Below are 22,458 nucleotides of genomic sequence, written 5' to 3'. Positions count from 1 at the left end.
CGAGCCAGAGGGAAACCCTGAGCGGAAGGAATTGATCTCGAGTAACTCCTAAACCGGTTCCTTTCTCACTGAGTCAACCTCCAGGAGTCACAATGCAGCCGCTTGTGAAGCCGAAGCGATCTCCTTAAGTGCCGAGTCCTCTGTGTGTGAGAGAGGCTGGACGGTGCTGTGAGCTCCCACTGCCTGAGCTGCCGGTGTATATCGGCGGAGGGACTGGCGAGGTGTGGCCATGACATTCGGAAAGTGAAATCTGGTTGCGGGAGTTTTGAACGAGCTGTAGGAGAGCAAGAAACAGCCTGTGTGCTCCCTGTCTGAGGGAAGGAATCTGAAAGCTGGAGATTCCTGAAGCAGCGAGAGGAAGATCCCGGACAGAAAATCACAGCCAGAACTCGAGGCGCGCTCAAAGATCAGCCGTTATCTCCAAACGTTACTGATATTATTGGAAAACGGATTGTTTCTTGATTCGAGCAATAGGTTATTCTTTAAATAAAACCACAAACAAGACTCAATCTTGTTGGAAATATGAGAAAACATTTGTTCTCTTTCTCGCCTTCTCTGCAATCTTTGACAGAATGGACCGCAACTTCGTCATTCAAGGTCTCTCTGCTTTACATACCAAGTTGCTGGGAGTGCAATCCCTTGTTCCCATTCTGGTGTTCCTCTATGCAGCCGGAGGATATTGTTTATCATATCTTTTGACTCCCCAACCTGCTCACCTACTCTCACTCTCAGGTGTCCCTAATGGCCTGACAATGGGCCCTTCCAAATCTACATGCTGCCCCCAGGGGAACAGCATACATTATACAGCCTCAGATTCCATGGATTGTGAAGGCACACGACATTCTCTCAGTGGGATTCCCTTCACCCTCCATTAGCTCTACGTTACCATTCTGCATATTCATCTCTCACAACCAACAATTTCGTGAACTGCACATGGAGAAGCCTGCAGCAAATCCTTTTATTCCCAGACGCAGGAAAATGTTTCCCTGTCACTCACTCCAATGAACCGCACCCTTTCCCCTCTCATTGACAACCTGTGATCCCGACCCTTGACCATTTGTTCCTGGGGATTATATTTGACCCCGAGATTAACTTTTGATGCATAACCAAACCATAATCGTTCACCACTTTGGAATGCACCTGATCCTACATTTAAACATGGAACCCTTGTGCCAGACACCGGGAAACCATGAAAAATCATCTTTCCCTCTCACCTGTCAAGACCAAAGACAGGGAGTGAGGTCCCGGCTCTGGTGCTGCTCCTCGTGCGTCCATCCGTGTCGACCCCCAATGTCCTACTCCCGACCCCAGATCCCCAAACTGAACAAAGCGACCTTCACACCCCATTCCCGTTCTCGGCCCGAACGTACACCCCTGTCCCGGGACACAGTCAAACCCCTCACTCAATTCAGTCAAGTCCCCTCCTCCCCTTCTAAGCTCCAGCAGACACAGGCCGAGCCTTGACCAACGTTTCCTTCTGAAACAATTTCAGGCATTACTCGGGGAAAACCTCTCTGTAATATCTCATGGCAGTTTACTTAAAATACATTGCAACCTTCCTCCAATCAGATGACTAACTGTACATACTATTCCAGATGTGGCCTCACCAGATCCCTGCACAATTGAAGCGACTATTTCGGCATTCTTATATTGTTTGCCTCTGTCAGTCAATAATTTATGATTCATTGACGAGACAAGTCAAAACCGTTTGCCTCTCAATGTGGATCAACTGAAACTCACCATTTCATGCAGTTTGCTCAGAGTCTCTGTGTTGAGAACTTGCTGTAAGTGCAGCCTCTCACAGCCCAGACTCAGGGTCCCGGACAACAACACCAGCACCGTCCAAAATCTCCAAATCCTCCCCAGAGCCATGCTGCACCGAGCCAGAAGGTAGCACCGAGGTGGAAGCTGAGAAAGCGGTCAATGTGCAATCGGAGCGGATTGGGATCCGGGAGCGGGCGCCTGTGTTGCCGAGTGCTGTGAGTGTGAGCCTGGGCTCTGCTGGCTGCTCTCGCTGGCACTGCCAAGCTGGCGGCTTGAATGGGGCACATTACATTCGAAAAGTGAAAACCGCTTCCAGGGAGTTTGCAAGAGCTGCGGGGAGATCAAGAGTTGGTGCGGTTTCTTTCTGAGGTAAGGAATCGAAAAGCTGGAGAGTCCGGAAGCAGCGGCTGGGAAATCCCGGCTGGAAAATCGCAAGCAGCGCTCGGTTTGCAGCGGAATGTTGAGTGTGTTCAGATCATCGGGCACTGAGCTGGTGTAGAGGGAGGCTCTGTACTTGGGGCAGGGGGAGTCAGGCTGTGTATTGGGGGCTGGATGTCCTAATCCGGATTATAGAGACCCCCGACTGCGGGAATCCCCCGTGTCCCGGTGTGTTCACATCGCGCTTGTCCCGTTCCCACATCCCGGGTTGGAGATGACAGGGAGCCCGGCTCACAGGCCTGGCTCACCGGCTGCTGCTCCCTGTCTCCGCTCACATTCACCTGGATCACAATCCGCTCCCTCACTGGAGGAAGGTTCTCATTTCCCGCTGAGATTCTGGAACCATTTTCAGAGTCGGAGTGAAATCATCAGGATATGGTCCGAATCCGACTCCGAAAGTGATCCCGTTCCCTTCCCTTTCATCGTTTCTGTCTGCTCTCTCTCCCGGGATAGTGTCCATGTCAGATTCTCTCTGGAAATGAACCTCGTGTCAATTTGCTCCAAAGTGAAAGTGTCTCAGGGAAAGTGACGCGTTTTGTCATTTCCGAAAGGGAGGGGAGTTTGTAAACAGAGCGGGTCAGACTGAGAGGTGAGGAATATCTGGGGAAGTGTGAGCGATATCCCGGGATATCCCGGTGAGACAGGAAATGTCTCCAAGGCACTTTTAGCTGGAACTGCATCCGCACTTTCAGAGCGGGTGTTATATTTTAAATGCTTTGAAACATTCATTTGTATAATTAACTGTTGCTGTTTGCAATCGGAAGCGAAACGAAGTTCACCTGAAAAAAACTTCCTTCTTGGATTTAAGTTGTTCACCATCGCTTTTTAAATATACTCGACCATGCATTGGAGCATAGCGGCTGTAGTTTGACAATTACAAAACTATCGTACAAACACTTTCAGAAATGCATGTTGCTGTCCTCACACCCAAACTCTCAAGGCGACTTTCTGGCGCATCCTCGAAGGCCCCCAAACTTTTGTAAAGGTACTACCTGAATACCTAAAGATAATACAGACCAGTTTTATCTGTCCGACAAAATTGCTGTGTTTTTTATTCTGAAAAAAAATTACTTTTATTTACGGTAACACCGTTCAAAAGCAAAGCACTTATCAGGTACCAACCAAAAAAAAACACAGAAAACTGGTCACTTCAAATGCAGGAATGTTGTTCAGCAATTTGTGATGAAAGCTTCCACCAAATGGAATACAATAAAGAGAAGGAAACCTGGTTTAATGACATTGATTGTGGGTCTCTTAGTGGAATGTCAAAGGATCATTGGTGGGCTCTTAAATACTCACCATCTCTGTTAATGGTTTGATTGAATGGGCTCACCAAATTGCGGATTTCAAAAAGGAAGATGAAAAAAACAATTTGTGAGTGGGACATACAAATCATCCAAAGAGCAATCAATCAGTTCAGGCAGTGGGTAAAATTATGTAATTGGATTATAATGGGGAAAATGCGAGGGTGTCCATATTGCTGAGAAGAATTGTCACCACATCCACAAAATAAAACTCCCTTCACCACGGCCAGTCTGTGGAATCAATGTCTAATACCTACAGGATTCATTGCAGAAATGCAACAAAGCCCCCAAGACAGCATTTTCTAAACCCAAAAACACTGTCATTAACAAAAGTGACGAGAGTAGATATATGGGAATACTGGCAGGAGTAAGTTCCTCACCAAGCCACAAGCCATCCTATCTTGGAAATGAATCACCATTCGTTTCGTGTCATTAGGTCAAAATCGTGGAGTTTCCTCTTAAATACAGCATTGTGGGTCAACTTATAGCACATGGACTGCATCAGTTCAAGAATACAACACTCCACCACTTTCTCAATGGCAACTAGGGACAAGCCACAAATGCCAGCCCAGCCAGTGACACACCCGTGCCTTGTTACAAGGAGGAAGGTGAAGCAACGTAAGGATGAATTGTGACCACTGCATAGTATATTCGTGCAACCAGACACTGTGTGCTGATGAAATAATGTTTGGGCTCATTACTTAAATAAGGTATACCATCATCAGATACAGTTCAGGGCAGCTTCAGTCAGTTGATTCCTGAAACGAAGATGTTGTCTGATGAGAAAAGCTTTCATAGGCTGGGCCTCTAGTTATAGCAGTTTTGCAGAAAAAGCTGGTGAACTTACTGAAACAATTAAGGACCTGAGGATACCTGAGTGTACAAATGGGATGAAGATATTTTTGACTTTGTGGTAACGATAACTAAGGGCACTGTTGAAGATGAACATTCTCAACCTAAGATGGAAATGAGGATATTTATTCTGTGGTCAGAGAATTGTTAATCTCGAAACATCTCTACTCCATACAATGGTGGTGGCATTGAATATATTCAAGTCTAAGATGGAGAGATTTTTGATCTACAAGCAAATCGGATGTCTTTGTTCTCAGTAATCTGTAAGAATAATAAGGTGGTAATGGTCGATGATTTTAACATTCCAAACATACATTGAGACTGCCATATTCTGTATCGAACAGAGAAGGTGCAAATTTTGACCTACTCATGGGAAATAGCTCAGGTCAAGTGACTGAGGAGTCACTGGGTGAGCACTTTAGGGTCAGCAACCATAATTCAATTAGATTTAAAATAGTAAAGGAAAAGGATAGACTGGAACTAAAAGTTGAAGTTGCAAACTGGAGGAAGGGCAATTTTGACATTAAGAGGCAAAACCTTTCAAGGTTGATTGCGGCAGATGTTTGCAGGTAAAGGGACAGCTGGAAAATTGGGAGCCTTCAGAAATGAGACAACAAGAGTCCAGAAACAGAATGTTCCTGTTAGGGTGAAAGGCAAGGCTGGTAGGTGTAGGGAATGCTGAGGGCCCAGATAAATTGAAGTTTTGGTTAAGAAAAAGAAGAAATCAACTGTCAGGTATAGACAGCAGAGAGCAAGTGAATCCTCAGAAGACTATAAAGGCAGTAGGAGTATATATAAGAGGAAATTCAGGAGGGCATTAAGGGGACCTGAGATCGCTTTGGCACATACTGTTAATGAGAATCCAAAGGGACTTTATAAATACATTAAGGATAAATGGTTAACTAGGAAAAGGATAGGACCCCTCAAAGATCAGCAAGGCAGCCTACGTGTGGAGCCATAGGAGATGTGGGAGATACTAAATGATTATTTGGCAGCAGTGTGCACTTTGAAGGACATGGAAGATATAGAGTGTGGGGAAATAGATGGTGAAATCTTGAAAAATGTCCAGATTACAAAGGAGGAAGTGTTGGATGTCTTAAAATGCACCAAGGTGGATAAATTCTCAGGACCCGATCAGGTGTACCCTCTGTGGGAAGCTAGAGAAATGATTTCTGGGCCCCTTGCTGCGATATTTCTATCACTGATAGCCGTACGTGAAATGTCAGAAGACTGGAGGTTGGCTAACGTGGTGCCACTATTTCAGGAAGATGGTAAGGAAAAGCCAGGGAACTACAGAGCGTTGATATTGGTGATTGGCAAGTTGTTGGAGGGAATCCTGAGGGATTGGATTTACATATATTTGGGAAGGCAAGGACTGATTAGAGATAGTCAACATGGCTTACTGCATTGGAAATCATTTGTCACCAACTTGACTGGACACAAAACTGGCTCAAAGGAAGGAGACAGAAGGTGGTCGAATGTTGCTTTTCGGATTAGAGACCTGTGTCCAGTGGTGTGCAACAAGGATCGGTGCTGGATATTCTGCTATATATCATTTGGATGTGAACACATGAGGTATAATGAGCAAGTTTGCAGATGACACCAAAATTGGAGGTGTACTCAACAGTGAGAATGTTTCCTCAGAGTACAACAGGATCATGATCAGATGGGACAATGGGCTGAGGAGTGGCAGATGGATTTTAATTTAGATAAATATGAGGTGCTGCATTTTGGAAAGTTTAATCAGGGCAGGATTTATACACTTAATGGTAATGTCCTGGGGAGTGTTGCTGACCAAAGTGACCTCGGAATGCAGGTTCATAGTTCCTGAAAGTGGAGTCGCAGGTAGATAGGATAGTGGAGGAGATTTTTGGCATGCCTTCCTTTATTGGTCAGAGCATTCAGGAGGTCATGTTGCAGTTGTACAGGACATTGGTTAACCGACTTTTGGAATATTGCGCTCAATTCTGGTCTCCCTCCTATCAGAAGGATGTTGTGAAACTTGAAAGGGTTCAGAAAAGATTTGCAAGGATGTCACCTTAATTGGAGGGTTTGAGCTACAGGAAGAAGCTGAAAAGGATGGGGCTACTTTCTTTGGAAAATTGGAGGCTGAGGGGGATGACCTCACAGAAGTTAAGGAAATCATGAGGGACATGAATATGGGAAATAGCAAGAGCGAAGGATTGCAAAACTAACGGACATAGGTTTAGAGCGAGATGGGTAAGATTTAAAAGGGACCAAAGGGGCGACTTTTTCATGCAAAGCGTGGTGCATGTATGAAATGAGCTGCCGAAGGAAGTGATGGATGCTGGTACAATTAAAAGGCAACTGAATGAGTACATGAGTAGTAAGGGTTTTGAGGGATATGGGCCAAGGGCTAGCAAATGGGATGAGGTTAATTTAGGATATCTGTGCAGCAAGGATAAGTTGGAGTGAAGGGTCTGTTTTAGCGCTGTACATCTCTATGACACTATTTGTCTGCTTTCCCTATCTATACTGGGTTGCTGTTGCTCTTGTCATCACCATTCTCACTTCACCTCAGTCACACATTCCATTTCACCGTGACTGCCACCAGATTTTCCACTTCATGCCCACTATCAAATTAGCCAGGGAAAAGGATGGTGTGTGAAAATGGCAGGCAACTGGAAGCTCAGGGTCTTTTTTGTAGTCAGAAAACAGATGTTCTGCGAAGCAGTCACCTAGTCTAGACTTTGTTTCTCCTGTGTAGAGTAGAGCACATTTTGAGTAGTGAATGCAGTAGACTAGATTGTGTGAAATGCAGTTAAAGTGCTGCTTTACTTGGAAGGCATTCTCGGGTCCTTGAATACTGAGGAGGGAAGAGTCAAATGCGCAGTTGTTACACCTTCTGCAGTTGCAGGGGTAGGTACCATGGGGTTATGGAGGGCACAGTGTTGGGAGTGAAGTAAGAGGCGTTTGAGGTGTTCTTGAGGGAATGGAGGCCACAGTAGGCTGACAAGGGAGTAGAGGGGAAAATATGTGTCTGATGGTGACATCTTACTGAGTATGCTGGAAATGTTGGCTAATGATTGTCTGGATTTGGATGCTGGTGGGATGGTAGGTAAGGTTAAAGGCAATCCTATTCTGTAGTGGGAGGGAAGAGAGGGGGAGAGGACCAAAGTATGGGAGATGGGTCAGACCTGTTTGAGTGCCCTATCAACAACGTTGTTGGGGAATCCTTGATTGATGAAGAAGGTGAACGGTTTGGGGGCTCCCTTGTCAATGTTAGCATCATGAGAATAGATGTGAAAGAGATGGAGGAAACGGAAGGGTGGAATAGATTCTTTACAGGAAGCAGGGTTTCAGAGGATGTATAGTCTGCATAAGTGCAACGACGTATAGTCAGCAGAAGTGTAGTAGATATGGGTGGCCAGCCTTTCCCAGAAGTGAAAGCAGATATGTTAAGGAAGGGAAAAGAGGAGTCAGAAATGGACCAGATGAAAGTGTGAGTGGCACGGAAATTGGAAGCAAAATCAATAAACTGTTCCAATTCGTGACCAGAGAAGGAAGTAGCACTCATGATATCATCAAAATACGGGAGAAACAGTTGTGGGTGGGGGCCAGATTAGGATTGGAACAAGGAATTTTCCACATGCTGTACAAAGAGGCAGGAATAACTGGGGCCCATATGGGTCTCCATGGCCATCCCTTTGACCTGAAGAAAGTGAAAGAGTTGAAGAGAGAAGTTCTTCAGAGGGCGGACATGCTTGGCCAGGTGGACGAGGGTGGACAGTTCAGTGCTTTTTTCCAGAAAAAGTGGAGAGTTCTGAGACCATCCTGGTGGCAGATGGACACGTAAAGGGATCACATGTCCATGGTAAAATGAAGCTGCAAGATCCCATAATCTGGATCTATTTGTGAAATTTGGGAAGGAGGTAGATGTGGGCTTTGTGATGTTGGGATATGAACAGTTTTTTGGAGGCAGTGACAGGGGAGTAGATTGCCAGCTGAAATAACATTGCTAACCATAGTTGACACAATGGTCTGATGTTGCAATGGTGGGATCATGTTTCAGGACGAGATAGAATGAAGCATCTCAGAGCTGGTCTTCAGCCTCTGCAACTTCGAGGTCAATCTGCAAAAGCACCACCCTTATTAATTAGTGTAAGGGTTTGATTTGTGAGCATGGAGTGTACTATGTTCCTGGGAAGATAGGTTGGAATGGGTGAGGGGTCATAGAAACTGACGCAACTGATGTCATGTCAATACTTCTCAAAGAACAGATGGATTGCTGGTAGAAGGCCTGAGAGAGAGGCCCAGGCAGTGGGGCAGTGTTGGAGGTGGGCTAAAGGATCTGTGGTATGGAGAGAGGACTCTTCTCCAAGGAGATGATGGCAACAGGGGAAGAGTTCAACGGCATGTAATGCTTGAAATTCATTAAGGTGGGGACACAATGATATAAAACTGTGACTATTGCTGTGTACAGTGTGTTCAGCATCAGAGAGTGGTAGGTAAGGAGGAATAGTGAATATGCAATGGGAGGTGGGTTTGGGGAGGGAATGGAGTCTGAGGGAAAGGGAGGGATAGAGGCTTCCATATGACCATGGGATAGTGTAGTTTAAAATGGATTTGTGGCTCAGAGGAGTAAGGACAATTTGATAGAGCAAAATTGATGTTGGAGATGAGAAGGACTAGGAGCAACAGGCTTCAGACAGAAATACCCACTGCATTTATACTCAGTGTCAGAAGGTTAAATGACAGAAATCAAAAATAAATGCCAATTCATGGAAATGTGTAATATTATAAAAACAATTTTATTTATATCATTAAACTGTTATTCAGTATAAACTTTCACAGTTGAAAAAATAGAGTACTTCCCAATGTATAATAAATAGTATTAAATTAACATCTTTAAGTTAAATAACACTTCCTATGAAACAGTAGCATTTCAATAAATTAAGACAGCATTCCAATAAATGTACACAAATGAAAATAACTGACATGGTTTCCAAGATTAGCAAATACGAATTCATAAGTGCCAAGGTCAATATGGTTGAGACTTCGCTGTCGTGCAAGTGCATGTCTTTGACAGTCTGACATTCCAAAACAGACCGCACACACAGTGAATCTTTAACATTGCATCAAAAGAAAATATCACAACAATAAATAACAGTGAATTAGAATAAATAGTCCGACTAACATTCTCATTGTACGTTTGTGACACAACATTTCTTCCAAGCAGAAATAAATAGTTTCAATGGAAAGTCATTGAAATAAATATTCATTGTTCTGGTGTGTAGTAAATGTTCTTTTCAGTTTCTTTTGCTGACATGTGCCATAATGAAAAGTAACTGTTGTAAACGGGCTCTGGTCTCAGCACGGATGATTTCCCAGGAACATTCACTGAATTTCTGAAAAGGTAAAATATTCAAGTAAATGCATTTGGGAATATGTTAACTTAAGTGTTGAAAAATGTATTGCTTGCCAGGAATTACACAATTAGTTCTGAATTGTCATACCTTGTGTTTGAGAAACTTTTCCAGTCTCCTGAAGTAATGTTGAATGGCAGCATTTTTCTTCAACTTGTGGTCAGATCCAGGTTTCCTCAGACAGTCTTGCAACTCTCTCAGCTGTTGCTCCAGGAGAAGATGAAAGTTTTCCACCTTGTCCCAGGCCCATGGTACTGAACCCAGATTCATGCTGTAGATCTTGTTGATGTGGTGCAGGGTTTGATGGATAATCTCAATCCTGTCCAGAGTCTGAGCAAAATACACAAGATTATGATGAAGACTTTAGTCTCGTTCATTTGGGTTCATGTTAGATTAAATATTACAATAAGCAAATAATAATTAAATGTCAAATTACAGATGCTTAGTTTTAGTATGTTAAAAGGGCTCTAGGAAAAGTACATACAAATCAAACTTGATCAGATCAATGAAAAATAAGCAATGCGAGTCTTTAAATCCATGGATTCGACACAAGGACATGGGAGGCAGTCGAAAAGGAGTTAGAGAATACACAGATAAGGAGGTGGTCTTTTACTTATTCACAGAAGATGGAACATGAATTTTGACTGTTCTGTACTGAATTCATCTCAAGTTGCTGTTGCAAAGAATAAAATTAAATAGTGCAAAAATCGAACTTCAATGAGCCAGAAAAAAGCAATGGCATGGCAAGGAATCCCATTTCCAGTATGGCAAAGGATGTTGGTTATTTTGGACTTGGACATGACATAGAAAGATCAGAGACAGTGAGAAATATGTAGTGTCACCTGGGAACAGAAGCCCAGATGCAGTGATTCAGGTAGCAGGAAGGGGATTGTTTGTTGAGTGCGACAGTTGAATTTTAAGGAGGCGAAAATGACTCTCAGTGACAGCCCTGTTGAATGTCCTTCTGCGTCAGCTCAAGGTTATGTGCCAATTCACAATTCAGTGGCCAGTGCTGTGGTGAAGATTGTAGATGCACTTAAGGGGAAACAAGTCAAATTATTTAAGTGGATGGGACAAGTCATGACAATGGGAAAAGCAAACAAGGAAAACTCAAATAGAGTATAGACATGGCATGAACTGGACACACTGATGGGCTGTACCACCTGCATTTATGATCGCAATGGGAGTAAGGAGACAGTGGAAGTGAAATTTTTATAGTGCCTTCGATTTAGATAACTTGAGAAACTTACAAGAACTCTGTGGAATGTGAGAGTGAAAAACAGAGACAATACAGGCAGAGATGAGAAATAAGATATGTGCAATGACTGTGATAGGGTTATTCTACTGCAACATACCCTCCCTCCCTCACACCTTCACCCCCTACCAACAGCCACCAACTGTCACCGTTTTGAAAATAATTTGAAAACCAACAGTTTTAAGATAGCTGTGAATATGGTTTAAATCTGGACCTTGCAGCAAGGAACAAAACTGGGAGAGGGCAAACTATGTCAGGATTAGGCAGGTGCTAGGGAGTGTTGGTTGAGTAAGGCGGCAGCAGGCAGGTCCACATTTGACATGTGGGAATTGTTTAAAGACCCGCTGATGAGATTTCAGCACCAGTGTGTTCCAGTAAGGAGAAAGGATGGCAAGGTAAGGGTACCTTGGATAACCAGGGGGATAGCCACTTGAGAGGGTCTGGTGGACCAGTGAGTAGGTAATGTTGCTCCTCTGTTCAATAAGAAAAATAGGGACATTCCAGGAATCTGTAGATCGGCGAGTCTCACATCGGTGGTTGGGAAGATATTGGAGAAATTGCTTAGGGATAGGACGAACGAGCATTTGGGAAACTGTGGCTGAAGTAGGGGCGTTGTACAGGGCAGGACATATCTTACTAACATGGTTTATTTTATGAGAAGTTGACAATGTGATGGATGAGGGTAGAGCAGTGGATGTTGTCTACATGGATTTCAATAAGGCTTTAGACAAGGGGCTTCATGGTAGGCTCTTCCAGAAGATTAAGATGCATGGGATCCATGATGACTTGGCCACATGGATTCAGAATTGGCTTGTCCACAGAAAGCAGAGGGTCGTGTGGAACATGTATTTCATGCTGGAGGTCTGTGACTAATGGTATTCTGCCAGGATCCATACTGGGACCTATGCTGTTTGTGACATATGTTAATGACTTGGATGAACATGTAGATGGCTGGGGTAGTAAGTTTGCAGATGATGCAAAGATTGATCGAGTTGTGGATAGAAGGTTATCAAATGATATAGCATAATATACATCAGCTACAAATATGGGCAGAGAAATGGTAGAAGGACTTTCATCCACGTTAGTGTGAGGTGCTGCACTTTGGGAGATCAAATGTTACGGAAAAGTACTCAGTTATTGGCAGGACCTTGAACAGAATTGATGTACAGCAGAATCTTGGGGCTCAAGTCTGTTGCACCCTGAAAGTGGCCGCAAGTAGAGGGGTGGTAAAGAAGGTGTATGGCATGCTTGCCTTTATTGGTCAACGAATTGAGTAGAAGAGTCAGGATGTCAAGTTGCAGCTTTGGTTAAGCCACAGGTAGACTATTGCATTGAATTCTGGTCGCCACATTACAGGAAGAACGTGGAGGCATTGGAGAGGGTGCAGAACACGTTTCCCAGGATGCTGCCTGAATTCGCAAAAAGGAGAGATTGGAAAAACTCGGGTTGTTCTCTCTGGAACGGTGAGGCTGACGAGAGACGTGATAGAAGTCTATAAAATAATGAGATGCATAAATAGAGTTGACAGTCACACTTTTTTCTCCCAGAGTTGAAACATCTAAACCTAAAACGCTGCATTTAAGCTCAAACTTCAAAAGGAGGCGTGCGGGTAGGTTTTTACACAGGGAGTGGTAGGAGTCTGGGACATGCTGTGTGGTGAGGTAGTGAAGGCAGATACAATAGGGGCGTTTAAGAGACTTTTAGATAAGCACATAAATATGCAAGGAATGGAGGGTTATGGACCAAGGGTGTGCAGATGGGATCAAATTGGCTTCATGTTCAGCACAATATATTGGGCCGAAGGGCCCGTTCCTGTGCTGTATTGTTCTATGATCTAACCTGTGAAAAAGGAGATCAAACTAGTAAGCGGCAAGCGTGGGATGAAGACAACAAGATGGTTTGAGTAGGAATGTGGATAGAGATAGTTTTTGTGATGAGCTGGGAAATGGTTTGATGGATGAGCTCGGTAGAGGGTTTGACCTAAAATCAAGGGGTGAAGTAGACGTCAGGAGATTTGAAGTGTTGAAACCTGTAGGGATACAGTTTGTGAGTGAGGTAAAGATTTTCACAGTGGGAGAAATCGCTGCGGTTCAATTTTCTGATGTGAACTCTCTGATCGTGCCGTTAATCTCACACATACTTTCAGTAAAATCACAGTCTGAATAAAATGAATCGAGTTTTAACTCACCCCCACTCCATCCGAAAGTTTCACCAGGTCCAAGGGCTTGGTTTTCAGGGAGAACCTCTGCCTGAAACAGTGTCCGGGAAAGGGACCGCCCTGAGGGGAGAGAACAGTCCCGGTTACATTCACTCCCAGAAACTGAGATCCTGGAGAATCACTGAGCGGGAACGACACAAAATTAAAAGCTATTTCTCCCTGATCTGACACTGAGCCGGGAGCAGACCCAGTGAGATTCCGATCAGCTGAAACTCACCATTTCATGCAGTTTGCTCAGAGTCTCTGTGTTGAGAACTTGCTGTAAGTGCAGCCTCTCACAGCCCAGACTCAGGGTCCCGGACAACAACACCAGCACCGTCCAAAATCTCCAAATCCTCGCCAGAGCCATGCTGCACCGAGCCAGAGGGAAACCCTGAGCGGAAGGAATTGATCTCAAGTAACTCCTGAACAGGTTCCTTTCTGACTGAGTCAACCTCCAGGAGTCACAATGCAGCCGCTTGTGAAGCCGAAGCGATCTCCTTAAGTGTCGAGTCCTCTGTGTGTGAGAGAGGCTGGACGGTGCTGTGAGCTCCCACTGCCTGAGCTGCCGGTGTATATCGGCGGAGGGACTGGCGAGGTGTGGCCATGACATTCGGAAAGTGAAATCTGGTTGCGGGAGTTTTGAACGAGCTGTAGGAGAGCAAGAAACAGCCTGTGTGCTCCCTGTCTGAGGGAAGGAATCTGAAAGCTGGAGATTCCTGAAGCAGCGAGTGCAAGATCCCGGACAGAAAATCACAGCCAGAGCTCGAGGCGCGCTCAAAGATCAGCCGTTATCTCCAAACGTTACTGATAATATTGGAAAACGGATTGTTTCTTGATTCGAGCAATAGGTTATTCTTTAAATAAAAGCACAAACAAGACTCAATCTTGTTGGAAATATGAGAAAACATTTGTTCTATTTCTCGCCTTCACTGCAATCTTTGACAGAATGGACCGCAGCTTCGTCATTCAAGGTCTCTCTGCTTTACATACCAAGTTGCTGGGAGTGCAATCCCTTGTTCCCATTCTGGTGTCCCTCTATGCAGCCGGAGGATATTGTTTATCATATCTTTTGACTCCCCAACCTGCTCACATACTCTCACTCTCAGGTGTCCCTAATGGCCTGACAATGGGCCCTTCCACATCTACATGCTGCCCCCAGGGGAACAGCATACATTGTACAGCCTCAGATTCCATGGATTGTGAAGGCACACGACATTCCCTCAGTAGGATTCCCTTAACCCTCCATTAGCTCTATGTTACCATTCTGCATATTCATCTCTCACAACCAACAATTTCGTTAACTGCACATGGAGAAGCCTGCAGCAAATCCTTTTATTCCCAGACGCAGGAAAATGTTTCCCTGTCACTCACTCCAATGAACCGCACCCTTTCCCCTCTCATTGACAACCTGTGATCCCGACCCTTGACCATTTGTTCCTGGGGATTATATTTGACCCCGAGATTAACTTTTGATGCATAACCAAACCATAATCGTTCACCAGTTTGGAATGCACCTGATCTTACATTTAAACATGGAGCCCTTGTGCCAGACACCGGGAAACCATGAAAAATCATCTTCCCCTCTCACCTGTCAAGACCAAAGACAGGGTGTGAGGTCCCGGCTCTGGTGCTGCTCCTCGTGCGTCCATCCGGGTCGACCCCCAATGTTCTACTCCCGACCCCAGATCCCCAAACTGAACAAAGCGACCTTCACACCCCATTCCCGTTCACGGCCCGAACGTACACCCCTGTCCCGGGACACAGTCAAACCCCTCACTCAATTCAGTCAAGTCCCCTCCTCCCCTTCTAAGCTGAACCGACACAGGCCGAGCCTTCACCAACGTTTCCTTCTGAAACAATTTCAGGCATTACTCTGGGAAATCCTCTCTGTAATATCTCATGGCAGTTTACTTAAAATACATTGCAACCTTCCTCCAATCAGATGACTAACTGTACATACTATTCCAGATGTGGCCTCACCGGATCCTGCACAATTGAAGCGATTATTTCGGCTTTCTTGTATTGTTTGCCTCTGTAAGTCAATAATTTATGATTCATTGACGAGACAAGTCAAAACCGTTTGCCTCTCAATGTGGATCAACTGAAACTCACCATTTCATGCAGTTTGCTCAGAGTCTCTGTGTTGAGAACTTGCTGTAAGTGCAGCCTCTCACAGCCCAGACTCAGGGTCCCGGACAACAACACCAGCACCGTCCAAAATCTCCAAATCCTCCCCAGAGCCATGCTGCACCGAGCCAGAAGGTAGCACCGAGGTGGAAGCTGAGAAAGCGGTCAATGTGCAATCGGAGCGGATTGGGATCCGGGAGCGGGCGCCTGTGTTGCCGAGTGCTGTGAGTGTGACCCTGTGCTCTGCTGGCTGCTCTCACTGGCACTGCCAAGCTGGCGGCTTGAATGGGGCACATTACATTCGAAAAGTGAAAACCGCTTCCAGGGAGTTTGCAGGAGCTGCGGGGAGATCAAGAGTTGGTGCGGTTTCTTTCTGAGGTAAGGAATCGAAAAGCTGGAGAGTCCGGAAGCAGCGGCTGGGAAATCCCGGCTGGAAAATCGCAAGCAGCGCTCGGTTTGCAGCGGAATGTTGAGTGTGTTCAGATCATCGGGCACTGAGCTGGTGTAGAGGGAGGCTCTGTACTTGGGGCAGGGGGAGTCAGGCTGTGTATTGGGGGCTGGATGTCCTAATCCGGATTATAGAGACCCCCGACTGCGGGAATCCCCCGTGTCCCGGTGTGTTCACATCGCGCTTGTCCCGTTCCCACATCCCGGGTTGGAGATGACAGGGAGCCCGGCTCACAGGCCTGGCTCACCGGCTGCTGCTCCCTGTGTCCGCTCACATTCACCTGGATCACAATCCGCTCCCTCACTGGAGGAAGGTTCTCATTTCCCGCTGGGATTCTGGAACCATTTTCAGAGTCGGAGGGAAATCATCAAGATCTGGTCGGAATCCGACTCCGAAAGTGATCCCGTTCCCTTCCCTTTCATCGTTTCTGTCTGCTCTCTCTCCCGGGATAGTGTCCATGTCAGATTCTCTCTGGAAATGAACCTCGTGTCAATTTGCTCCAAAGTGAAAGCGTCTCAGGGAAAGTGACGCGTTTTGTCATTTCCGAAAGGGAGGGGAGTTTGTAAACAGAGCGGGTCAGACTGAGAGGGGGCAGGGTGAGGAATATCTGGGAAAGTGTTAGTGATATCCCGGGATATCCCGGTGAGACAGGAAATGCCTCCAAGTCACTTTTAGCTGGGACTGCATCCGCACTTTCAGAGCGGGTGTTATATTTTAAATGCTTTGAAACATTCATTTGTATAATTAACTGTTGCTGTTTGTAATCGGAACTGAAAATAAGTTCACCTGAAAAAAATCATTCTTGGATTTAAGTTGTTCATCATCGCTTTTTAAATATACTCGACCATTTTACGTTGCGTTGGAGCATAGCGACTGTACTTTGACAATTACAAAAGGACCTTACAAACACTTTCAGAAATGCATGTTGCTGTCCTCACACCCAAACTCTCAAGGCGAGTTTCTGTCTCACCCTCGAAGGCCCCCAAACTTTTGTAAAGGCAATGCCTGAACCCTGAGGTAGAACAGTTTTATCTGTCCGACCAGATTGCTGTGTTTTTTTATTTTTTTTAAAAAAATCTACTTTTATTTACGGTAACACCGTTCAAGAGCAAAGCACTTATCAGGTGCCAACCAAAACAAACCACTGAAAACTGGATACTTCAAATGCAGGAAAGTTGTTCAGCAATTTGTGATGAAAGCTTCCACCAAATGGAATACAATAAAGAGAAGGAAACCTGGTTTTATGACATTGATTGTGGGTCTCTTCGTGGAATGTCAAAGGATCATTGGTGGGCTCTTAAATACTCACCATATGCAAGTGGATTATAATGTGGGAAAATGCGAGGGTGTCCATATTGCTGAGAAGAATTGTCACCACATCCGTACAAAAAAAAACTCCCTCCACCACGGCCAGTCTTTGGAATCAATGTCTAAATACCTACAGGATTCACTGCAGAAATGCAACAAAGCCCCCAAGACACCATCTTCTAAACCCAAAACCACTGTCATCAACAAAGGTAAGGAGAGCAGATATATGGGAACACTGGCAGAAGTATGTTCCCCATCAAGTCACAAGCCATCCTACCTTGGAAATGAATCACCATTCACTTAGTGTCATTTGGTCAAAATCATGGTGTTTCCTCTGAAATACAGCATTATGGGTCAACTTATGGACTGCATCAGTTCAAGAATACAACACTCCACCACCTTCTCAATGGCAACTAGGGACAAGCCACAAATGCAAGCCCAGCCAGTGACACACCCATGCCTTGTTACAAGGAGGAAGGTGAAGAAACGTAAGGATGAATTGTGACCACAGTATATTCATGCAACCAGACTCTGTGTGCTGATGAAATAATGTTTGGGCTCATTATTAAATAAGATATACCATCATCAGATACAGTTCAGAGCAGCTTCAGTCAGTTGATTCCTGAAACGAAGATGTTGCCTGATGAGAACAGCTTTCATAGCCGGGGCCTCCAGTTATAGCAGTTTTGCAGAAAAAGCTGTTGAACTTACTGAAACATTTAACGACCTGAGGAAACCTGAGTGTATAAATGGGGTGAAGATATTTTTGACTTTGTGGTAACGATAACTAAGGGCACTGTTGAAGATGAGCATTCTCAACCTAAGATGGAAATGAGGATATTTATTCTGTGGTCAGAGAGTTGTTAATCTCGAAACATCTCTACTCCATACAATGGTGGTGGCATTGAATATATTCAAGCCTAAGATGGAGAGATTTTTGATCTACAAGCAAATCAGATGTCTTTGTTCTCAGTAATCTGTAAGAATAATAAGGTGGTAATGGTCGACAATTTTAACATTCCAAACATACATTGAGACTGCCATATTCTGTATCAAACAGAGAAGGTGCAAAATTTGACCTACTCTTGGGAAATAAGGCAGGACAAGTGACTGAGGAGTCACTGGGTGAGCACTTTAGGGTCAGCAACCATAATTCAATTAGATTTAAAATAGTAAAGGAAAAGGATAGACTGGACCTAAAAGTTGAAGTTGTAAACTGGAGGAAGGGCAATTTTGACATTATGAGGCAAAACCTTTCAAGGTTGATTGCGGCAGATGTTTGCAGGTAAAGGGACAGCTGGAAAATTGGAAGCCTTCAGAAATGAGACAACAAGAGTCCAGAAACAGAATGTTCCTGTTAGGGTGAAAGGCAAGGCTGGTAGGTGTAGGGAATGCTGAGGGCCCAGATAAATTGAAGTTTTGGTTAAGAAAAAGAAGAAATCAACTGTCAGGTATAGACAGCAGAGAGCAAGTGAATCCTCAGAAGACTGTAAAGGCAATAGGAGTATATATAAGAGGAAATTCAGGAGGGCATTAAGGGGACCTGAGATCACTTTGGCACATACTGTTGATGAGAATCCAAAGGGACTTTATGCATACATTAACGATAAATGGTTAACTAGGAAAAGGGTAGGACCCCTCAAAGATCAGCAAGGCAGCCTACGTGTGGTGCCATAGGAGATGTGGGAGATACTAAATGATTATTTGGCAGCAGTGTGCACTTTGAAGGACATGGAAGATATAGAATGTGGGGAAATAGATGGTGAAATCTTGAAAAATGTCCAGATTGCAGAGGAGGAAGTGTTGGATGTCTTAAAATACACCAAGGTGGATAAATCCCCAGGACCCGATCAGGTGTACCCTCTGTGGGAAGCTAGAGAAATAATTTCTGGGCCCCTTGCTGCGATATTTCTATCACTGATAGCCATACGTGAAATGTCAGAAGACTAGAGGTTGGCTAACGCGGTGCCACTATTTCAGGAAGATGGTAAGGAAAAGCCAAGGAACTACAGAGCATTGACATTGGTGATGGGCAAGTTGTTGGAGGGAATCCTGAGGGATTGGATTTACATATATTTGGGAAGGCAAGGACTGATTAGGGATAGTCAACATGGCTTTCTGCATGGGAAGTCATGTCTCACCAACTTGACTGAGTGTTTTTGAAGAAATAACAGAGCGGATTAGATTAGATTAGATTACTTACAGTGTGGTAACAGGCCCTTCGGTCCAACAAGTCCACACCGACCCACCGAAGTGTAACCCACCCAGACCCATTCTCCTACATTTACCCCTTCACCTAACACTATGGGCAATTTAGCATAGCCAATTCACCTAATCTGCACATTTTTGGATGGTGGGAGGAAACCGGAGCACCCGGAGGAAAAACACACAGACACGGGGAGAATGTGCAAACTCCACACAGACAGTAGCCTGAGGTGGGAATGAACCCTGGTCTCTGGCACTGTGAGGCAGCAGTGCTAACCGCTTTGCCACCATGCCGCGTTGATTGATGAAGGATTAATGAGGGCAGAGCAGTGGACATGATCTATATGGACTTCAGTAAGGTGTTGAACAAGGTTCCCCATGGTAGACTGGTTAGCAAGGTTAGACCACATGGAAAAAGAAAGAACTAGCCATTTGGACACAAAACTGGCTCAAAGGAAGGAGACAGAGGGTGGTGGAATGTTGCTTTTCGGATGAGAGACCTGTGTCCAGTGGTGTGCCACAAGGATCGGTGCTGGGTATTCTGCTATATATCATTTGGAAGTGAATGCATGAGGTATAATGAGCAAGTTTGCAGATGACACCAAAATTGGAGGTGTACTCAACAGTGAGAATGTTTCCTCAGAGTACAACAGGATCAGGATCAGATAGGACAATGGGCTGAGGAGTGGCTGATGGATTTTAATTTAGATAATTATGAGGTGCTGCATTTTGGAAAGGTAAATCAGGGCAGGATTTTACACTTAATGGTAATGTCCTGGGGAGTGTAGCTGACCAAAGTGACCTAGGAATGCAGATTCATAGTTCCTGAAAGTGGAGTCGAAGGTAGATAGGATAGTGGAGGAGATTTTTGGCATGCCTTCCTTTATTGGTCAGAGCATTCAGGAGGTCATGTTACAGTTGTACAGGACATTAGTTAACCATCTTTTTGAATATTGTGCGCAATTCTGGTCTCCCTCCTATCAGAAGGATGTTGTGAAACTTGAAAGGGTTCAGGAAAGATTTGCAAGGATGTCACCTTGGTTGGAGGGTTAGAGCTACAGGAAGAAGCTGAAAAGGATGGGGCTATTTTCCATAGAAAATTGGAGGCTGAGGGGGATGACCTCACAGAAGTTAAGGAAATCATGAGGGACATGAATATGGGAAATAGCAAGGGCGAAGAATTGCAAAACTAACGAGCATAGGTTTACAGCGAGATGGGTAAGATTTAAAAGGGACCTAAGGGGCGACTTTTTCATGCAAAGCGTGGTGCATGTATGAAATGAGCTGCCGAAGAAAGTGATGGATGCTGGTACAATTAAAACGCAACTGCATCAGTCCATGAGTAGTAAGGGTTTTGAGGGATATGGGCCAAGGGCTAGCAAATGGGATGAGGTTAATTTAGGATATCTGTGCAGCAAGGATAAGTTGGAGTGAAGGGTCTGTTTCAGCGCTGTACATCTCTATGACACTATTTGTCTGCTTTCCCTATCTATACTGGGTTGCTGTTGCTCTTGTCATCACCATTCACACTTCACCTCAGTCACACATTTCATTTCACCGTGACTGCCACCAAATTTTCCACTTCATGCCCCTCTCAAATTAGCCAGGGAAAAGGATGGTGTGTGAAAATGGCAGGCAACTGGAAGCTCAGGGTCTTTTTTGTAGTCAGAAAACAGATGTTCTGTGAAGCAGTCACCCAGTCTAGACTTTGTTTCTCCTGTGTAGAGTAGAGCACATTTTGAGTAGTGAATGCAGTAGACTAGATTGTGTGAAATGCAGTTAAAGTGCTGCTTTACTTAGAAGGCATCCTCGTCTCCTTGAATACTGAGGAGGGAGGAGTCAAATGGGCAGTTGCTACACCTTCTGCAGTTGCAGGGGTGGGTACCATGGTGTTATGGAGGGCACAGTGTTGGGAGTGAAGAAAGAGGCGTTTGAGGTGTTCTTGAGGGAATGGAGGCCACAGTAGGCTGACAAGGGAGTAGAGGGGAAAATATGTGTCTGATGGTGACATCTTACTGAGTGTGCTGGAAATGTTTTCTAATGATCGTCTGGATTTGGATGCTGGTGGGATGGTAGGTAAGGTTAAAGGCAATCCTATTCTGTAGTGGGAGGGAAGAGAGGGGGAAAGGACCAAAGTATGGGAGATGGATCAGACCTGTTTGAGTGCCCTGTCAACAACGTTGTTGGGGAATCCTTGATTGATGAAGAAGGTGAACGGTTTGGGAGCTCCCTTGTCAATGTTAGCATCATGAGAATAGATGTGATAGAGATGGAGGAAACGGAAAGGTGGAATAGATTCTTTACAGGAAGCAGGGTTTCAGAGGATGTATAGTCAGCATAAGTGCAGCGACATATCGTCAGCAGAAGTGTAGTAGATATGGGTGGCCAGCCTTTCCCAGAAGTGGAAGCAGAGATGTGAAGGAAGGGAAAAGAGGAGTCAGAAATGGACTAGATGAAAGTGAGAGTGGCACGGAAATTGGAAGCAAAATCAATAAACTGTTCCAATTCGTGACCAGAGAAGGAAGTAGCACTAATGATATCATCAACATACTGGAGAAAGAGTTGTGGGTGGGGGCCAGATTAGGATTGGAACAAGGAATTTTCCACCTACTGCACAAAGAGGCAGGAATAACTGGGGCCCATATGGGTCTCCATGGCCATCCCTTTGACCTGAAGAAAGTGAAAGAGTTGAAGAGAGAAGTTCTTCAGAGTGCGGACAAGCTTGGCCAGGTGGACGAGGGTGGACAGTTCAGTGCTTTTTTCCAGAAAGAAGCGGAGAGTTCTGAGACCATCCTGGTGGCAGATGGACCCGTAAAGGGATCACATGTCCATGGTAAAATGAAGCTGCTAGAGCCCATAATCCAGATCTGTTTGTGAAATTTGGGAAGGAGGTGGATGTGGGCTTTGTGGGGTTGGGATATGATCCGTTTTTTGGAGGCAGTGACATGGGAGTAGATTGCCAGCTGAAATAACATTGCTAACCATAATTGACACAATGGTCTGATGTTGCATGGTGGGATCATGGTTCAGGATGAGATAGAATGAAGCATCTGAGACGTGGTCTTCAGCCTCTGCAACTTCGAGGTCAATCTGCAAAAGCACCCCCCTTATTAGTTCGTGTCATGGTTGGATTTGTGAGCATGGAGTGTACTATGTGCCTGGGAAGATAG

The 22,458-nt window shown here is 44.9% G+C and overlaps 1 protein-coding gene across 1 annotated transcript; it reads right to left on the bottom strand.

The window, feature by feature from the left end:
* Positions 1-9,537: 9,537 nt before the first annotated feature.
* Positions 9,538-13,605, bottom strand: LOC140465591 (interferon alpha-B-like). Its single transcript, XM_072561131.1, has 4 exons — positions 13,436-13,605; positions 13,189-13,278; positions 9,836-10,075; positions 9,538-9,727 (listed from the first exon to the last, which is right to left on the bottom strand). The coding sequence occupies exons 1-4, from the start codon at positions 13,565-13,567 to the stop codon at positions 9,629-9,631; spliced, it is 561 nt and encodes a 186-aa protein (XP_072417232.1). The 5' UTR covers positions 13,568-13,605; the 3' UTR covers positions 9,538-9,628.
* Positions 13,606-22,458: the final 8,853 nt, after the last annotated feature.

The sequence above is a fragment of the Chiloscyllium punctatum genome, chromosome 42 (genome assembly GCF_047496795.1).
Source record: "Chiloscyllium punctatum isolate Juve2018m chromosome 42, sChiPun1.3, whole genome shotgun sequence".
NCBI classification, from domain to species: Eukaryota; Metazoa; Chordata; class Chondrichthyes; order Orectolobiformes; family Hemiscylliidae; genus Chiloscyllium; species Chiloscyllium punctatum.
This window is presented reverse-complemented; position numbering and strand designations above follow the sequence as displayed.

Excerpts from the sequence above, each read along its gene's own strand:
- LOC140465591 (XM_072561131.1), bottom strand. The coding sequence starts at position 13,567 with ATGGCTCTGGCGAGGATTTGGAGATTTTGGACGGTGCTGGTGTTGTTG. Across the intron at positions 10,076-13,188 it reads AACTTTCGGATGGAGTGGGG|ACTCTGGACAGGATTGAGAT; the intron begins GTGAGTTAAAAC and ends TATTTTGCTCAG. Across the intron at positions 9,728-9,835 it reads AAAAGTTTCTCAAACACAAG|AAATTCAGTGAATGTTCCTG; the intron begins GTATGACAATTC and ends TTACCTTTTCAG.